The sequence below is a fragment of the Nicotiana sylvestris genome, chromosome 7 (genome assembly GCF_000393655.2).
Source record: "Nicotiana sylvestris chromosome 7, ASM39365v2, whole genome shotgun sequence".
NCBI lineage: Eukaryota > Viridiplantae > Streptophyta > Magnoliopsida > Solanales > Solanaceae > Nicotiana > Nicotiana sylvestris.
The window spans coordinates 161,022,195-161,043,316 of NC_091063.1; the positions used below are offsets into that span (position 1 = coordinate 161,022,195).

Sequence of the window (21,122 nt, forward strand, 5' to 3'; positions counted from 1 at the left end):
TAACATGTGCTATTAGTAAATTGAGTCGGTTTATAAGTAATCCTAATCAAATACATTGGATGGCAATGAAACGAGTTTTGGAGTATCTGAAATATATGCAAAATTATGCTTTGCATTATAACAAATATTCCTCCGTGATCGAGAGATATAGTGATGCAAATTGGATCATCGAATCATCTGAAGTTAAATCCACAAGTGGATATGTTTTCACAATTGGAGGTGGAGTAGTGTCTTGGAAATCATCCAAACAAACGTGAATCGCCAATTCGATAATGGAATCTGAATTCATAGCTTTAGATAAGGCCGGTGAAGAAGCTGAATGGTCCGAAATTTCTTGGAAGATATTTTATTTTGGCCGCAACCTTTGGTACCTATGTATACATTGTGATAGTCAAGAAGCAATAGGTAGTGCAGGGAGCGTTATGTATAACGGAAAATCTCATCACATGCGACAGAGACACAATACCATTAGACAACTACTCTCTACTTTTGTTATCACTATTGACTACATAAAGTCAAGAGATAACGTGTCGGATCCACTTACAAAAGTCCTATCTAAATATCCCAAGTGCTAGGTTCAAAGAGATCAAACAAAGTTATGAATAACGGTTCAACATTGTCAAATAACTCAACCCATTCAGAAATCGAGGTAAAGCATTACGGCTTTTTGATGAGTCAATAAAGCTTAAAGCTTTTTAATGATTTGCTATGTGTGGTAGGATATGACCAGATAGTGTGTCCATAGGATTACACGTTTAGAAATCACCTACATGAGTGTGAAGTGTAAGCTGCTTCAAAGGGAATGAAAGTAAAGGTCCATTCTCTAAGCACTCATGAAAGCAGGCGTGTTGTTCATGACTGAAACGAACACAACCGTGAGAATCATAGATGGTTAAGGGTTGATTGTGTGACTTATGTTGTCTAGGTATACAACAAAGCTCGACAGTTCAAAGATATCAAATCTACCAATTCATCGAGTATATCCGATATAAGTTCACTACAAAAAGTTCAAAAGGAAACCTACTTATCCAGATACAATTAATCCTTGCATGTAAAACACACAATCGTCTGTGCATTCCTTTGTCTTATAGGTATTCCCTATTCATGTGGGGGATTGTTGGGGATTAAAGATTGGTGAATGGAAAATGGAGGGAAGAAAGTGGAGGGAAAATGAGCTCCCTTTTGCTTTGAAAAGAGCAAAGTGTCCCTCATTGGTGGTGGAAAGAAAAGTGAATGTGCTTATATAGAGAAAGCACTTCTCTTGGTGTTAAATGGATTGGAAAGAAAGTAAGCCTTGCTCTGTCGTCGTCGTCGCTAGCTCGGCTCGGTTTTGATTCAGATTCGAATTCCGATTTGGATTTGGTCAAAGATCGATTGAATGATTAACCTTTTTCGAAAATATTTCTTTCAATTATTTAATTAATTAGCAATAATCCAATCCAGAATAACCCAGGACCCGCTACGCAACATGTTCCGGTCTAGTCCGTTTTTTTTCTCGGATTGTTTTAAATCCGATTTCCCACAATATTTCAAGCAAAAATATTCCCACCTGTTCCAACAACCATGGATATTTCTGAAATATTGTAAACCTATTCAGAAATAGTGTCAGAAAGTCTATAAATATACTTTGAATCCCATAATCTTTCCTTACGAAATTTTCTTATCTACTTTTTCTTCTTCTGCACAAATTTTTCAGTGTGTTTTACAGCCTTCGAGTGGTTTGTTGTTTCACCGACATTTTTAGTACCAACATTCCGGTGAGTGATAACTAGGGATTTTGATACATTTTATTATCCTTCATGCTAAAGTTTTGATTAGAAATGTGTACAAAATAATCCCAAAAAGGCTCACAAGTTGTGCTTGATTGCAGGTTTAACCAACAAGGTGACAAGATGTCAAAGATCAGCTGAAAAAGGAGTGAAACTTGCACAAGTATCAAGACAAGACAAAGCTAAGGCAAAACAGGGCCAGTGCGGCCGCACACCATTCTGTGCGGCCTGCACAAGTGAGGTTTAGAGAGGCTTCTATTCAAGCAAAAAGGCAATGCTGTCGCACGAGGTTTTGTGTGGTCCGCACTGGGATCAATGCTGCCGCACTTGATTTAGTGTGGTCCGCAAATCCAAGGTTCAGAGAGTTGTCAATTCCAAGTTTGAAGCCCAATACGGTCCGCGCTCCATTTCATGCGGACCGCACTAGAAGCCATCGCGACCGCACTCGATTTTGTGCGGTTCGCATTGCCCGAGTTCAAAGAGCTGTTTATTCAAGTTTAGAGCCCTAGTGCAGCCGCAAGTGATTTTGTGTGGTCCGCACTAATCACACAGGGGTATTTTTGTCTAGATTTTTTAGCTTAGTATAAATAGCTTCTTTTCCCATTTTTAGGTCATCAGATAGTTTGTAGTGAAGGTTGCGCTCGTAACTTCGATATTTTTAGCTGTTTTGAGTAATTTTAGCTTCATTTCAACATTGAATCTTCTAGTTTAATTTAGTAATTAATTAATATGAGTTTTTCTTCATCTATTTCTTTATTTTCTTCTCTAATTATGAGTAGCTAGACCCATAAGCTAGGGTTGTGGCTCAACCCTAGTGTGGGTAATTGATGGGTCTTGTGTTTTAGGGCTTGATTGACCATGGGTGTTTGATATTTGGACTAATTTCATGTTTGATTGCTGAATTAGTGGTTGCAAACACTAGTTTGTGTTTAGTTGATTTTGGCTCTTCATGGGAAATAGAGCCTAAGTCTCTGAAATTGGTCCAACAAGGAATTGGGGCGTACTAAAGAAACTGATAGCCCCAAATAAAGTGTTAAACCTAGATATAGTAATACCCGACTTGAACCTTGATTTTTTGTGCAAATTTGCATACCCAATTGGTCTTGAGAAAGTCAATTCGGGCAAAATCACTCGAATTACCGAGAGGTGTAGAGTGAGTAGAATCGTGCAATGGTTATATCATACTCCCCAAATGTTAAAATCATGCCTTAGACTCAAGTATCCGTCAATTGACCACCTAGGGGAAAGTCACTACCCTAGTGCCTTTTATCCATTTGAACAACTCGCAATAGTTTAATCTTAGCTTATTTTAGTTTAATTGATCATTGTAGTTCTATACAATTAGAAGTAAAACAAAAACCCAAAAATGTTTAGAAGTGCAATTAAGAGCAAATACACATCTCCACTTTAGATAGACACCCGACTCCAACTTCTAGCTCCCTGTGGAAATCGATCCCGACCTTAATAGGGTAAAAGCTACTTTGACCTCTCTCGCTACTCAATAGTAGTGCAGGGTTGGCCGCGATCACTTTTTGGCACCGTTGTCGGGGTGCTATCGGTTTCGGCTATCTATCTAGATAGATTTTTGTATTGTTCTTCTTTCCTTCTTTGTTACTAATTTGTTTGTGTCACAACTTCAGGTACAAAATGGAAGAGAACATAAACAATGCACCTCTTGGAGATCTTCCACCGGGGGAGGAAGTAGATGATAATGTTGAAGATGAGGTCCCTGCTGTGCCTCACGGACAAAGGAGAGGCCGCCAGGCCAATGATAATATTCCAGACCCTACTCTGCCACCTCCAAGAGTGGCTCCTAGAGTGTTTCCGAACCAGGGCTATTCAAGTGCTATTGTGCCACCCCGAATCCGGGCGGGCAATTTTTAAATAACCAATGTGATGCTGACTTTGCTAGAGCAGCATGGGTATTTCACGGGCACTACAAATCAAAATGCTTACAAACATCTCAAGGGGTTCGTGGATACATGTTGGGGGAGCAAGCAAACTAACGTGTCCTAGGATGCTCTCCGCTTGAGACACTTCCCATTTTCACTTAGAGGGAAAGCACTTGATTGGCTTGAGAGACTTCCCAACCATTCCATCACTACTTGGGATGAGTTGGCGGATAAGTTCATTGCGAAATTTGTCTCACCGGGGCATATGGTTGCATTGAGAGATGAGATCTTGGCATTCAAGAAAGAGCCCACGGAATCTTTGCATGAGATTTGGGAGCGTTATAGAACAATTGTGAAGGAATTCCCCAACAATGATATGACTGACTTGATGATCCAACAAACCTTTTATCGGGGCATTAACACAACAAACCAATGCATAGTGAATCAACTTGTTGGGGGGAACTTTATGAAGTTGTCTTATGATGAGGCTTGTGACATTCTTTACGAGATGGCTGACACTTCTTCTGCATGGCAAAGTAGAGCCAACGTGCCCCAGGGTGACCCCATGGTCACTTATTTGCCCAAGGAGTTACATGATCATTGGCAGGCTATAGCTGAGTTGACAACTACAATGAACCAACTAGCAAAGGCACAGTTGCAACAAGTTCAAAATCCTCGACAAGTGAATGCCATGGAGGGTGTTAACATGCTTGTCAACAAAAGAAGACAAAGAGGTCAATAGAACCAAGGGAATTCAAAGCAATTTGACAATGATTGTGGTGGATTTCAAGATGATAGTTTTGATGGACAGAGTGAAGAGGTGCAATACATGAATAATTATCAAGGCCAAAGGGGCAATTCTTCCAACCAACAACAATGGATACCCGAAGGCAATTGGGGCAATCAACAACAATAAGGCAATGGTAATTGGGGGAACAATAACCAAAACTCCAACTAGGGCAATCAGAACAACAATCAAAATAATCAAGGAAATAGGAATGGTAACAACAATTGGGGTGGTAAAAACAATCAAGGTGGATAGAACAATGGAAACCAAGAAAACCAGGGGCAAGGCTTTCAAAGGCCCCCAATGTACCAACAACCGAACAATACACCTCCATTTCCATCTCAAGGTCCCAATTCTTCTAGCAATAATATGGGGAGAATTGAAATAATGTTCGAACAGATGATGAAAAAGAGTGCGGATTCTGATGCTTAGTTGTCTTCCCACAATACCACGATTCAGAATTTGGAGGTTCAGTCGGGCCAAATCTCACAATCCTTAAACACTCGCCCTAAGGGTGCCCTACCAAGTGATACGGTAGTAAACTCGAAGGGTAGTAGCAATCATGTTATGGTAGTAACTACAAGGAGTGAACGAGGCGGTGATGTGAATGCCTCCAAACAAAAGCAAATTTTGAGTGATGATGTTGAGTTGCAAGAAGATGAAGTTCCTTTGGTGGTTGAAAATGTGATTGATGACAATGTGAATGAAGAAGTGAGGATTGATATTCAAGAAGTGAGGAAACTCAAAATGACATGAACTCGTCTAGGGAACACATAATAGACATGCCGGAGCCGGTTGTGCCTAAAGCCAAGGCTCCTTTGCCAAGGCCACCTCCACCTTATCCTCAAAGGCTCGCGAAGCAGAAAAATGAGAATCAGATTAAAAGGTTTATTGACATGATGAAGAGCTTATCCATTAATGTGCCTTTGGTGGAGGCTCTTGAACAAATGCCGGGCTATGCTACATTTATGAAGGACTTGGTGACAAAGAAGTGGTCTATGGATTGTGAAACTATAAAATAACTCACCAAGTTAGTGCAATAGTGCATTCAATGGCTCTAAATCTTGAAGATCCCGGTGCTTTCACCATTCCTTGCACCATTGGGAGTGCGGATTTTGCCAACGCTCTATGTGAGTTGGGTGCTAGTATCATTTTGATGCCCAACTCAGTTTTCAAAACTTTGGGTATTGGGCAACCTAGGCCGACTTCCATGAGATTGGAAATGATGGATAGAACGATGAAGAGACCATTGGGTATTATTGATGATGTGCTTGTCCGGGTGGACAAATTTATCTTGCCAGCTGACTTTGTGATCTTGGATTGTGAGGTGGATTATGAAGTTCCTATCATTTTGGGGAGACCTTTCCTTAATACGGTGAATGCCTTAGTTGGTGTGGAAGCAGGGGAACTCAGCTTCCGGGTGGGTGATGAAAAAGTGGTCTTTCATGTTTGCAAATCAATGAAGCAGCTCAACAGTACTGAGGTGTGCTCTTTTGTGGACCTCGTCATAGCAGTGATAGTTGATGACACCAGTGCAATGATTAATGTGGAGGATCCATTGGAGGCCGTATTCTTGAATCTTGATGGCAATGATGATGAGGGTCGAGTGGAGTGCATGAATGCTTTACATGGAATGGGCTCCTACTCTTATGAGCCTAGGAAATTATTTTTAGACCACGAGAATAGGAAGACTCCACCAACAAAACCTTCAATTGAGGAGCCTCCAGTGTTGGAATTGAATCCACTACCTCCATACCTCAGGTATGAGTTCTTAGGCTCAAATTCTACTTTGCCAGTTATTCTTTCCTCTTGTCTTACTAACATGCAGGTTGATGCCACATTAGTGGTGCTTCAAGAGTGAAAACAGGCAATTGGATGGACTTTAGCTGATATTCAGGGGATAAGCCTCGCATTCTGTATGCACAAAATTATTCTGGAAGATGATGAAAAACCCTCCTTGGAGCATCAAAGGAGGTTGAACGAGGCAATGCAAGAAGTTGTGAAAAAGGAGGTGATCAAGTGGTTGGATGTCGGGGTTGTGTTCCCCATCTCTGATAGCTCCTGGACTTCATCGGTGCAGTGTGTACCGAAGAAGCGTGGCATGACCGTGGTTGCAAATTCACAAAATGAATTGATTCCTACCAGAACCGTCACCGGTTGGAGTGTATGCATGGACTACCGAAAGTTGAATAAAGTGACCAGCAAGGATAACTTTCCTTTGCTTTTTCTTGATCAGATGTTAGACCGACTTGCTGGGTGTGCCTTCTACTGTTTCTTAGATGGGTATTCTGGGTACAACCAAATCTTGATTGCTCCAAAAGATCAGGAGAAGACCACATTCACTTGTCCATATGGCACCTTTGCTTTCTCTAGGATGCCTTTTGGATTGTATAATGCACCGGCTACATTTCAGCGGTGTATGATGGCCATTTTCACTAATATGATGGAAGACATTTTAGAGGTGTTCATGGACGACTTTAGTGTTGTGGGAGACTCATTTGATGAATGCTTGAAGAATCTTAATAGAGTTTTGGCCCGTTGTGAAGAAACCAATCTTGTTCTCAATTGGGAGAAATGCCACTTTATGGTGGAAGAGGGTATAGTTCTTGGGCATAAAATTTCACAGCATGGTATTGAGGTAGACAAAGCAAAAATTGATTTGATTTCAAGGGTCCCTCCCCCTACATCTGTCAAGGGAGTTCAAAGTTTTCTTGGGCATGCGGGATTCTTCCGGAGATTTATCAAAGACTTTTCGAAGGTGGTGAATCCTTTGTGCAAGTTGTTGAAAACGATGCCAAGTTCGTGTTTGATGAAAAATGTATGCAAGCCTTTGAACTTATCAAGCATAATTTGACCACCACTCATATCATTACCACACCTAATTGGAGCTTGCCCTTTGAGCTCATATGTGATGCGAGCGATGTTGCAGTTGGGGCAGTCTTGGGTCAAAGAGTGAACAAAATGTTTCATCTGGTGTACTATGAGAGCATGACAATGAATGATGGTGACCGAGAAAGAACTTTTGGCTATTGTGTTCACAATGGAAAAATTTTGGCCGTATCTCATGGGTGCTAAGGTTATTATTCATACCGACCATGCCGCACTCTGGTACCTGATGACGAAGAAGGATGCCAAAGCTAGACTAATGCGATGGGTCTTGTTACTTCAAGAGTTTGATTTGGAGATTGTGGACTGGAAGGGTAGTAAAAACCAAGTGGCGGACCACTTGTCCCGCTTGGAGGAGGAGGGGAGGCCTCGTGATGGACTAGAGATCAATGATTCATTTCCCGATGAACAACTCCTTTTGGTGTCGATGAATGATATGCCATGGTTTGCAGATGTTGCTAATTTCCTTGTGACTGGTATAATTCCGTGTGAGCTCTCTTCTAACCAAAGGAAGAAGCTTAAATGGGATAGTTTGGATTTCTATTGGGATGAGCCGTACTTGTTCAAGATTTGCACGGATGATATGATCCGAAGGTGTGTCCCGAAGGAATAGAAATTGAGTATCTTGGAGGCTTGTCATTCCTCTCCCTATGGTGGCCATCATGGCGGGACGAGGACGGCTTCTAAAGTTCTTAGTTGTGGGTTTTATTGGCCAATGTTGTATAAAGATGCAAGTGAACTCGTGAAGAGGTGTGACGAATGTCAACGAGCGGGTGGAATTTCGAAGAAAGATGAGATGCCTCTCAATACCATCCTCGAGGTTGATATTTTTGATGTATGGGGCATTGATTTCATAGGCCCGTTTGTTAGCTTGTGTGGGAACACATACATTCTTGTGGTGGTGGACTATGTTTCAAAGTGGGTTGAAGCCGCGGCTTTGCCCAACAATGAGGCCCGGAGTGTTGTTGCATTTCTCAAAAAGAGCATTTTTACAAGGTTTGGTACTCCTCGTGCAATCATAAGTGATGGGGGATCTCATTTTTGCAATAGATCTTTTGACACTTTGCTTGCGAAGTATGGTGTCAATCATAAGGTTTCTACTCCCTATCATCTTCAAGCAAGTGGTCAAGCACTACTTGGGAAAGATTGATGACAGCTACGTGGTGGCACTTTGTCATCTCAAATGATTTGATGGTAACCTGCATCATGTCGCGATGTTAAATTAGGCGCTTCGTGGGAGGCAACCCATGTGTTTTTCTTCTTGTTTTTCCTTGTTTTTCATTGTAGGATAGGATTTTTTTTGGATTGACTGGTCGTGAGAAGTTACAGGTTTGTGGTGATGCAGTGCAGGACGTAGTGAAAAGATTGTCAAGTCTCTGAAGTTTTCAATGCAGACCGCACTACATTATGTGCAGCCGTAAAGAACTCAGTACAGAGGGCACAAAATCAGTGCGGACCGCATTGATGGAGGATGAAAACACCAGCTCTATGAAGTTTGCCACTGCAGCCGCATTATATTTTGTGCGGTCCGCGGTGGACCACTGCGGCCACATTACATTTTGTGCGGACCGCAGTGGTTGCCTTCTCAATCTTCACATTACACTATGTGGTGCGGACCGCATTGCATTTTGTGCGGTCTGCATTGGGGTAGGTAAGTTGGGCCCAGGACTTTTTCTATAAATAGTACCTGAGGTCCAACATTTAAACTTTTCGATCCTTTTGCTCTCAGAACTCATAAAATCACTGTTCATTGTCCCTATTGTTCGTAATTAACTTCTAGGAATCATTAACCTTCAGTTCTTCTCACAACTGGTAACTTTAACTTCTTTTTAATTGTTTTAATTTTGTTAATTTCTTTTAATTTTTGTTTTTCTTGTTCTTCTTCTTGCTATACCCTTATTTCTTTCAGTAATGTAGATTAGGGTTAGTAAATTCTTGTTTATTGTTAGATTAGGTAGTTAAAAAACACTGGGCAAATACTTAGGGACCTTTCTTAGGTGTAAAATTGGACTAAAAATAAAATTATCTTGAACCCTAAGTTAGTGTTGTGACTCAGTGCGTACCAAGAATTTTGTGCGGACCACATTGCTACAAGTCTTGGAATCTGATCATTGAGGATCGTGGCTGCATTGCATTTTGTGCGGTCCGCAGTGCCTCAATGCGGACCGCATTGGCATTTTGTGCAGTTTGCGGAGAAATTGTTCAGAGAGTGGGTAGTCTGACCCCCACCTATGTGCGGACCGCATTGGCATATTGTACGGTCCGCATTGGCCTCAGTGCTGCCGCACTACATTTTGTGCGGTCCGCACTCTGCAACATTTGATACTGTCTGCAACATTTTATTTCATGCAACTATGAACTTCACTGTCTTTCTGGATACTAACAATCTTAATGAATGATGTTTGCACACAATGGTGAAACAAAGAGGTAAGGGTTCTAAACAAGCTGGCAGAGGAGAATCTTCCTTGGAAGGGAAACAAAAGATGCTAAGATTGACTCCCCGAGCCCGGTAAAATATTAAAAACATAAGGAAGCTTATTAAAGCTATTGATAGAGCGTCAATGAATGTATCTTCTGGGTCGTCCGAGGGCTCCGCTAAAGGCAGTGGGGATGAATACTCCACCTCCCCCATAGCTTCATTATATGGAGAGGGTGCAGCAGGTGAAGAAGAGGTAGTAGGAGAAGGGGGTGAGTCTCAGGTTGGCGGGGTAAAACAAACTAGAAATCCAGAGGTGTGGCAAGACCGCTTTGTGAGCGAGGTGGCCTACCATAAATTTGGAGAATGGTGTCATGTGAGGAAATTAATTCTGGAGAGAAATTTTATAGATAGAGACCTTAAACAATTGTGAGGATGCAAACGAGCACCTGGTCAAGGAATTCTACACCAATGTTGCCCCCATCAAGAAGGGCACCAAAGTGACCAAGGTCGCAATTTGAAAGTGTTGTTTGATAGGAAAACAATAAATGACTACTTGGGCTTCGATGAGGAGGATGCGTCGTTGTATTTTGCAAAGATGGAATTAGGTAAGGAGGTTCGTCCTTGGTTGGCACAGTATCTGGTAATCCCAGGTACCACCCCCGATTGGTTGAATGCGGGAATGAAGATTTTGAGAAGAAGTTTGAATTTCGAGGCCAAGTGGTAGGAAACATTCGTGTGCAGCAGATTGGACCCCACTACTCACGACAACTCTCTCCCTCTTCACCGGGCAGTATTGGTAGCATCAATCATGGTAGGGTACCCGATTAACGTCGGGAAGGTGATGTCTCGGGTGATTACACAGGTAGGCAGTGAAGGTGACAGAAACTACCCCTTCCCTAGCTTCTTAACTATATACTTCACGGACCTAAAGGTAGAAAAGTGGCCATTCGATATCAAAGTGAAAGCAAAGGCCCCGTTCTCATGGTACAGCATGTAGGGTGATGACAACCCTAAAAGCAAGAACTATAAGGGAACAACCACTACTGCAACTGGCCAATCTAAAGAGCTAATAGTGGTAGTGGCTCCTACTTAGCCTTCATCCACTTTAGCAGACTTGCCCCCTAGTCCATCTACTTTAGCAGTTCCAAACATACCCTCTACCCCGGTCCACCTAGTGACTGCCCACCGTTTGAGCCAAGCCCTTCTCAGCATCAACAACTGGATGAGACAACTTCCTCTAAGTTGTCTGTCCTTACATCTATAGTGGCAGCTTAGTCGGCACCTCTGCCTTCGTAGGTCCCACAGTCTATTGAGGATTCCCTCAAGGATATCCAGGACAACTAGACAAAGATCCTGGCCACTCAGAAAGTGCTTACAGAGGTTGTGGGTTCTCATGGAAAAGCTCTCAAGGATCTTGCTAGGGAGGCCAAGAAAATGAGAAAGACTCGAGCTTCCAAGGAGTCCGTGAAGAAGTTGAGGGTTGAGGTTGATAGGTTGAAGGCAGATCATCTGCCTTTGAATTTATTATTACATGAACCTGTGCCAGTAGCTCATCCCCAGCCAGAGCAGTCCCAGAGGCCTCCCAAGAGGAAGAGGATGATTCCCCGAGCAGATGATAAAGTGATTTAGTTGGCAGACCCACCGGAGACCTCTTTCAGTCAGCCACAGGATGCAGTTAGGAGCCTGTCCAGGTCCAGGCCCAGGTCCCAGCAGTAGAGCAGTAGGCCATAGGGAACCAGTCTGAGGTTCCTGAGCATATTGAGGACCCAGGGACCACACAGGATCCCATGCAGACAAACAGGCCATAGGGAGTCTCTATATCCTTTTCCCTTTTATTTTTGGTGCTTATTTGGTTTAGTTGGCATTGAGGACAATGTCGGCTTTCATTTGAGAGGGTAGGCCCTACTTTTATTGATTTGGATGATTGTATATATTTGAAAAATTTATGTTTTCTTTATTTTTCATCTTTAGTATGTATATAATTTTAGCATTTCTTTACATTTCTTGTACTTTTTACTTTGGGTATGTATATAAAGTTTATGTTACATTGTATATATTCATCCCCTCTATTGTATATTCGATCAAATCCCCTCTTGTAAATATTCATTTTACTTTCCGCATTTTTCTTTTCCGTAGTTTCTTACTTATGTTCGTAGCTTCTTATTTTGAATGTTTGCAATAAGCCTTTGGTTTTCTTAATGCCACGGTTCTTTCCAAAGGTAGAGTTTGTGTGAACCGGGCGGCTCTTCCCAATGATGGATGGTGTGACAACCTTCTTAAGGATTTGAGTCCATTTTTCTTTTTGCTTTTAGTAGTTAGTGGTTAAGGGTGCCTCAAGCAATGCTTCACTTAGGCCTAGCACATTTGCCTTTGATCTCATGGTCAAAAAAAAATTGTTGTGTTTAGGATGGTGAAAGTCGTGACCCTGAGACTCTTGTGTTGACCAATAATCATCAAGTGGTTTTTCGGGACCATTATGTGCTCAAATCTTATCTAAGGTCGTTGTGGGCCCCTGACTCTATGTCTTTAGCAATCCCATAGCTTGTGTGGTGAGAAACCGCATTTCAGGTCCAAGTCCCGAGCCATTAGTCTAGAACTTGCCCTGAATGTTTGTTGAGGCAAAATCCTAAGTGAATTTTGACTTGACACATGATTATAGGCTCTCCTTGGTCCAAATTATAGCTTGAACACTTTTATAACCTACCAATGATAAGATCCCTAGTCAACCCTGTTGAGCCTTAGACCTTTTTCCTTCAAGAACCATGATACAAGCCTATACCCGTTCTAAAAGAGACCCTCTCTTGGCACCCGATTTTCTTTTAGCACATGGCAAAAGTATAAGTTTGGGGAGAGGCGAGGATTGCAACAAAGTGGTAAAAAGGCACAAAAATGAAGAAAAGGAAAGGCAATGAAAAAGAAAGAAAAGCAAAAAGACAAAAAGAATGTTCAATGTGAAAAAGAATAAAAAGGGATTCAAGAAAAGCAAAGAATGAAAGGTGTGGAAAGTTGAAAAAGGAGAAAAGGTTTAAAATGTATAAGAAAGAGTGACAATATGTCTCTCTAACCCCTTAGAAAGAAGTGAAATGACTCAAAGAGTCAAGGGAATGTGTGCCAAATGAAACAAAAGAAGTGCTTAAGGGAAGATGGAACCTACTTAGACCAAACATTACATACCCTAAACCAAAAGTCTTCACTATGTCTCTACAAAAGCCCTATATGATCTTGAGTTGAATGAAACTTACATTAGTGGTGACTCACATAAGGGGCAAGCATATGGTACTTAGAGCCGGATTCATGACTTTTCCTCGAGAGAGATGAGTGATTTTCCAATAACCTCATTCTGAGTGCCACTATTCTAAAGGTGAGGTTTGCTTAGGGAAAGTTAAGGATGTATGAGTTTGGGTTCCACAATGACCAAAGTAATAGAAAGAGTTCTTTGATATGTTGAGTCAACTCTTGATGCTCTTGTATTGCACTTAAGCCAAGGTGTTTCAAGGAGTAAATGTTGTTAATGATTCATTTGTATTGAGGGCAATTGTTAGTCTCAATTGATGCTAGATGAGGCTACTTTAGGACAGCTGAATTTTCTCGGATTTTCCCTTAAGGGATGGGCCTTATTTTGTTTGCTTGAGGACAAGCAAAAGCTTAAGTTTAAGGGAGTTGATAACTAGGGGTTTTTGATGCATTTTATACTCCTTCTTGATTATGTTTTGATTAGGAATTTATACAAAATAATCCCAAGAGGCTCACAAGTTGTGCTTGATTGCAGGTTTGATCAACAAAGTGACAAGATGTTTCTAAAAGATACCCTCTCTTGGCACCCGATCTTTCCTTAGCACATGACAAAATATAAGTTTGGGGGGAGAGACAGGGATGGAAACAAAGTGGTAAAAATGTACAAAATGAAGAAAAGGAAAGGCAATGAAAAAGAAAAAGAAAAAGCAAAAGGACAAAAAGTATGCTCAATGTAGAATTGAATAAAAAAGGATTCAAGAAAAGTAAAGAATGAAAGGTGTGGAAAGTTGAGAAAGGAGAAAAGATATGAAATGTATAAGAAAGAGTGATAGTGTGTCTCTCTAACCCCTTAGAAAGAAGTGAAAAGACTCAAAAAGTCAAGTGAAATTCTGCCAAAATGAAACAAAATAAGTGCTTAAGGGAAGAGCGAACTTACATAGACCAAACATTGTCTACCCGGAACTAAAAGCCTTCACTATGTCTCCACAAAAACCCTATATGATCTCTAGTTGAATGAAACTTACATTTGTGGTGACTTATATTAGGGGCAATCATATGGTACTTAGAGTCGGACTTGTGACTTTTCCTTGAGAGAAATGAGTGATTTTCCATTAACCTCATTCTGAGTGCTACTATTAAATGTGAGGTTTGCTTAGGGAGAGCTGATGATGTGTGAGTTTGGGTTCCACAATGATCAAAGTAATAGAAAGAGTTCTTTGATGTGTTGAGTCAACTCTTGATGCTTTTATGTCGCACTTAATCCATGGTGTTTAAAAGAGTAAATGTTATTAATGATTCATTTATATTGAGGGCAATTGTTAGTCCCAATTGATGATAGATGAGGTCACTTTAGGACAGCTGAATTTTTTTGGATTCTCTCTTAAGGGGTAGGTCTTATTTTGTTTGCTTGAGGACAAGCAAAAGCATAAGTTTGGGGGAGTTAATAACTAGGATTTTTGATACATTTTATACTCCTTCATGCTAAAGTTTTGATTAGAAATGTGTACAAAATAATCTCAAAAAGGCTCACAAGTTGTGCTTGATTGCAGGTTTGATCAACAAGGTGACAAGATGTCAAATATCAGCTAAAAAGGGAGTGAAACTTGCATAAGTATCACGACAAGACAAAGCTTAGGAAAAACAGGGCTAGTGCGGCCACACACCACTCTGTGCCGTCCGTACAAGTGAGGTTCAGAGAGGCTGCTAATTAGGCAAAGAGGCATTGCGGCCGCACAAGGTTTTGTGCGGTCCCCACTGGGATCAATGCGACCGCACTCGATTTAGTGCAGTCGGTAAAGCCAAGGTTCAGAGAGTTGTCAATTCCAAGTTTGAAGCCCAATGCGGTCCGCGCTCCATTTCATGCGGACCGCACTAGAAGCCATCGCGGCCACACTCGATTATATGTGGTCCGCATTGCTTGAGTTCAGAGAGCCGTTTATTCAAGTTCAGAGCCCTAGTGCGGCCGCACGTGATTTTGTGCGGTCCGCACTAACCCCGCAGGGGTATTTTTGTCCAGATTTTTCAGCTTAGTATAAATAGCTTATTTTCCCATTTTTAGGTCATCAAATAGTTTGTAGTGAAGGCTGCGCTTATGACTTCGATATTTTTAGATGTTTTGAGTAATTTTAGCTTCATTTCAACATTGAATCTTCTAGTTTAATTTAGTAATTAATGAATATGAGTTTTTCTTCATCTATTTCTTTGTTTTCTTCTCTAATTATGAGTAGCTTGACCCATAAGCTAGGGTTGTGGCTCAACCCTAGTGTGGGTAATTGATGGGTCTTGTGTTTTAGGGCTTGATTGACCATGGGTGTTTGATATTTGTACTAATTTCATGTTTGAATGTTGAATTAGTGGTTGCAAACACTAGTTTGTGTTTAGGTGATTTTGGCTCTTCTTGAGAAAGAGAGCTTAAGTCTCTGAAATTGGTCCAACAAGGAATTGGGGCGTACTTAAGAGATTTATAGCCCCAATTAAAGGGTTAAACCTAGAGATAGTAATACCCAACTTGAACCTTGATTGTTTGTGCAAATTTGCATACCCAATTGGTCTTGAGAAAGTCAATTCGGGAAAAATAACTCGAACTACCGAGAGTTGTAGAGTGAGTAGAATCATGCAATGGTTATATCATACTCCCCAAATATGACAATCATGCCTTAGACTCAAGTATCCGTCAATTGACCACCTAGGCGAAAGTCACTACCCTAGTGCCTTATATCCATTTGAACAACTCGTAGTAGTTTAATCTTAGCTTATTTTAGTTTAATTGACCATTGTAGTTCTATATAATTAGATGTAAAACAAAAACCCAAAAATGTTTAGAAGTGCAATTAAAAGCAAATACACATCTCCACTTTAGATAGACACCCGACTCCAACTTCTAGCTCCCTGTGGAAATCGATCCCGACCTTAATTGGATAAAAGCTGTTTCGACCTCTCTCACTACTCAATAGTAGTGCAGGGTTGGCCGCGATCAGTGAGTTAAATCGTTCTATCTTGGGAGGATAATATTCCAGCACCTTGGGTACTTGAGGGGAATAATTTTCTTAAGGACGCACTGTGCATTTAGTGGGCTCGATTTATTTCGAAATTATTTTTTCCAGAAATTATTTCGACATTCTGTTGTTGCTAACTTTCTATTTCTATTTTTTCTGTTTCAGAAAGTTTACTATTTCATTATTATTATTATAGTAATACATATTGCATAACAATAAGTACTTTTCTATTGATTGCAATAATATAAATTAAAGCACAAATGAAATTGAGAAGGAGTAAGAGGTTTTATTTTGGAAAGATCAATATTTTGGGAGGGGGGAGGGGAGGGGAGGAAAAGAGAGTTCTCAAATATTTATCATGAATAAATAGTAAATCTTAGAGAAATAATTATTTTTTAAAATAAATATAAAAACTCTAAGCTTTGAGCGACCAAATTATAATTTGTTTGGTTGATTTTGACTTATAGTCACTAAATATAATCAAGCATGTAGATAAATCAAATCTTATTAGCTTATTTATAAGCTAACCTAAACACCTTCTTACTCTCGATATCGAACTAAATATAATCAAGCATATAGATAAATCAAAGCTTATTAGCTTATTTATAAGCTAACCTAAACACCTTCTTACTCTCGATATCGATTACAAACCCAAAGTCTTTATTAAGAGTAAGAGTTAAAAGGTAATTGGATGTCTTAATGGAGAAAAGGGTAAAAAATAAAGCAATTGAATAAGACAATGCATTAGTTCAAAATTGTTTTGTGCCCAGAATATATAGGTACTTGTTTGACCAAAAAGTGTTGAGCTTTTTGTTAAACCAATTAATAAAGAAAATGAAGGATAAATCTTAGCCAAACATAATTAACTTTAGATCTAAATATTTTTAAATATGAGAATCGAAGGAGGCTTAGCTTATGTAACATTCCCTAAGATGATTAACAGACATCAAACATAAATGATAAGCTTACATCTTTGATATATTGTTCCGCATTTGTAAGAGCAAAGAAGGAAAATAGGGAAAGTCATTGAGAATTATGAGATCTATCTTTATTGATTCAACAATGACGATTACAAAGAGTTGCAATCAAAATCTTGGCTTTTGCTTCAATGTTGGAGATCTCTTTCTGTTTTCATCTTTGGCACATTGTTCCTCTCTTTCTCTCGGATGGAGAGGAGGATTTCTTGCCTTCCCCTATCATGTATATATATTACCAATCTTTCCCTTTATCCAATGGTCTTTAATCAGCGTACCCTCCCATGACTATACTCTTCCTTACTCGCCCAAGTATTACGACATTTGTTCTGCCGTGTAAACCTTCTGATGGCTCGATCTCGGCAGTGGCCGTGATACTTGTCACTATTACGCCTCATGGATATGACTATGGCTTGGTCGACCCCTTGCCATTCCTTTTAATGATAATCCACTTCTGGTCAGATTTTGACCCATATAGTTAGTCCCTCCGCCCGTTGGGGTCGCTTTTTGGCGAGCTCGATGGGCAGATTCTGTTAATTTAAAACTTAGGAGAAATTTGAACATTATGCAAGGAACGAGATCCATATGGTGAGGTAGCAATGTGGTGCTTCAAGGATATCATCAGACCATTGCGTCAGTTTAGAGTCGGATTGTCGCATCAATTCAGGGCATCATGAATACTTATTATGCGTCATTATGGCGCACGTTTCCTAAAGATTGTTTCGTTTCCTGTGCCCTTTCTGTTTCCTGATTGGCGGCTCTTGGACTTTCCGCTCAAGACATTTATACTCCTGCTTTACTAGAATTCGACGTGACCATTACCGTTTTTCCTTCACCATTCTTGTTTATTTTGATCAAGGAAGACAAATGGCTAGTGCTTCTTCCCAATCTGATAGAGTTGTTGGTGCTCCGGTGCCGGAAAGCGGCGTATTCCTATTCGAAGAGGGAGTGGAGACGGTGGAAGACGAAGGATTTTCGATGATAGATGAGATAATTCCTCGTCCAGGGAAGATGAGAATTAATTTTTACATCCCTTCCAGAAATGAACCAGAACCCGTTACTTCCACTATGGATAAGGCGGCGATCATGGCGCTGAAAGCTAAGTGGGGAATCCCTGCTCATATAGAAATGGTGCCGGCGGGGAAGGATATTGTGCATTTGCACCGCCCGGGCTACTGTGCATTTTATGCGTACCCCTTCGTCATCGGACACACACTCCCCCTTCCTTCTCTGGTGGTGGATTTCTGCCGCTTCTACGAAATGTACCCGGCTCAACTCTTTCCGTATACGTACAAGCTCTTTCTTATGCTCATTAAGTATGCGGAGCTGGCCAGCCGAGGATTTCCCTAGTGTACATGCTTCACATCTTCATCCCTCATTTTCTTCGGGGTACGATGATTCACATGAGCCATCGAAGAACCAATAGCTTGGTGGTGAATATGGATGATAAGGCCAATCTCCGCTTTTGGGAAAGTATAACAATCGGCCGGTTATTTTATGAGTTACCGCTCTGTTTCCCCCATTTATGCTTCTTATTGCTTCGTTTATCGGTACTATGTGTGATCGGGTTGGTTGGCTCGGATTCGGAAGGGTTTTTGTAAGGTTTGAGACACTTAGACTCTTTTGAGTAAGCTTAAGTTGGAAAAATCAACTGGATGTTGACTTATGTGTTAAAGGGCTCGGATGTGAGTTCTGATGATTCAGATAGCTTTGAGATGTGATCTGGGACTTAGGAGTGTAATTGGAATATGTTTTGGAGGTCCGGAGTAGATTTAGGCTTGAATTGGAGATGTGGGAATTTTGGCATTTTCCGGTTGATAGGTGAGATTTTGATATATGAGTCGGAATGGAATTATGGGAGTTGCAGTAGGTCCGTTGTATCATTTGGGTTGTGTGTGCAAAATTTCAGGTCATTCGGACATGGTTTGATAGACTTTTTAGTCAAAAGCGGAATTCAGAAGATTTTGGGAACCTTAGGCTTGAATCCGATGTATTTTGGTTTATTCGATGTGGTTTGAGGTGTTTTGAAGATTGGTATAAGTTTGAATGGTGGTATATGACTAGTTTGTGCTTTTGGTTGAGGTCCCGGGGGCCTCGGAATAATTTCGGGTGGTTGACGAAAAGATAGGAATTTGGAAATGGAAGCTGAAGTGTTCGGACTGCTGTCATAACCGCATTTGCGGTTGGGAGGCCGCAGGTGCGACCCCCACAGATGCGGACATGAGTCGTAGAAGCAGAAGGGGCCAAGGAGAGCTGGAGTCACAGAAGCGGCTAGGTAGGCGCACCTGCGGTAGCGCAGGTACGGAATTTGTTTCGCATATACAGAGCCTGGAATTTAAGTGAGGACCGCAGATGCAGCGTCATGGACCGCAGAAGCGGTAGCTGGACCGCAGGTGCAGAATCCCTGGGCCAGAAAGTATAAAAGGATTCCTTCGCGATTTTTGAGGTGTTCTTCACCATTTTAATTCAGGTTTGAGCTTGGGGAAGCTATTTCGAAGAGGGATTCAAGGGATAACGCTTGGAGGTAAGATCTTTGAACCTAATAATCGATCATATGGCATTATTTCACTGATTTAGCCTAAGATTAATGGAAATTAAGGGTTAAATATTGGGGATTAGGGCTTGGTATTGGAGACCTTGAAATAGGGATTTGAGGGGCCATCTGTGGTCGGATTTTGTTACTTTTGATATGAATGAACTCGTGGGAGGATAAGGAGTGTATTGATGTAAATTTTATCAGATTCCGAGGCATGGTCCCAGGGTCGGGTTTTGGTTAATTTCGGGATTTATGTTGTAATTTGATTATTTTTGCATGGGCTTCGTTCCTTTAGCATATTTTGATGTTGTGATTCTGATTTTGGATAGATTCAATGCGAGTTGAGGATGATTCGAGGGGCAAAGGCATCACAGGCTAGAGTTTGGACCGGGTTGAAGTGAGTAATGATTGTAAATGTTGTCCTGAGGGTATGAAACCTCGGATTACACATTGTTGTGCTATGTTGAGGTGACGCACACGCTAGATGACGTGTGTGGGGTCGTGCACCATCAGGGATTGTGACTTAGTCCATCCCGAATGACTGATTTACTGCATATTTGATTGAAAACTATTTGCTATCATCATGTTTTGGGCTGAATGCCATATTTGGGCCTCGTGCCAACTGTTTTGAAAACTGTCATGCTATATTCTACTATTTTCATAACTCAGCCATGTTTACTCTATTTTAACACTTTAAATGATATTTTGGGTTGAGTATCACGTTTTACTGAGCCCGAGTGGCTTTTAGAGATTTCTGATTGAGTAAGGCCGAGGGCATGTGTTGTGAGGATTATTATGGGATCGGGCTGCATGCCGTAGAAGGGCTGTACTAATTATGATTATGAGGCCGAGGGCTTGAGATGTACGCCATAAGGTGGCTTGATATGAGGCCAAGAGCCTATTGATTACACCACAAGATGGCTTGATATTGCGCTTGGGCCGTAAGGGTCCCCTCCCGGAGTCTGTACACCTCAGTGAGCGCGGGTACCCAATGTGATATGTGATATAGCCCGAGGGAATGATGTTGTTCCATGTTATTGCCCGAGGGACTAATTCTGTTGACATTGTGCTCGAGGGGCGGAAACTATGTGTTTGTCTTTTTTTTCTAGCTGTTTTTCATTACTTGTTTAATTGTTAAAAAGGTGTTTTAAAGAAGCTTATAATGAAATGAGGCATTTTTATAAGATTTCACTGTTTTATTGCATTTTTATTAGTTTTAGGCTGCCTCTTATTAGCATGTTATTGTGTTTTACGTGAATTCTTATCACTCAGTCTTCATTTATTGTTATTACTCACTGAGTTGGAGTACTCACTTTACTCCCTGCACCCTGTGTGTTGATTCAGGAGCTTCAGGTCCTGCCAGTGAGGGTTTATTGCTCCCAGCAGGCCATCCGGAGTCCACTAAGTAGTTGCTCGGCGTTCGCAGCCCAGTGTTTCTCTCTCCTATCTTACTTTCTGTTTCTAGTTATGTAATAGACTATGTAGACTCTTTTAGACTCTTAGACTTATGTTAGATGCTCATGACTGGTGACACCCTGATGTTGAACTGTGTTGGTTTCCGCAAATTGTATTATTTCACTTTTATTTTGGGATTATTATCATGTTAATGACTTAAATTGTGTTATTATA

The 21,122-nt window shown here is 40.9% G+C and overlaps 1 protein-coding gene across 1 annotated transcript; it reads left to right on the forward strand.

The window, feature by feature from the left end:
- The first annotated feature begins 5,499 nt into the window (after positions 1–5,499).
- LOC138874048 (uncharacterized) lies at positions 5,500–6,309 on the forward strand. The gene has a single exon (XM_070152551.1). The coding sequence runs from the start codon at positions 5,500–5,502 to the stop codon at positions 6,307–6,309; it is 810 nt and encodes a 269-aa protein (XP_070008652.1).
- Positions 6,310–21,122: the final 14,813 nt, after the last annotated feature.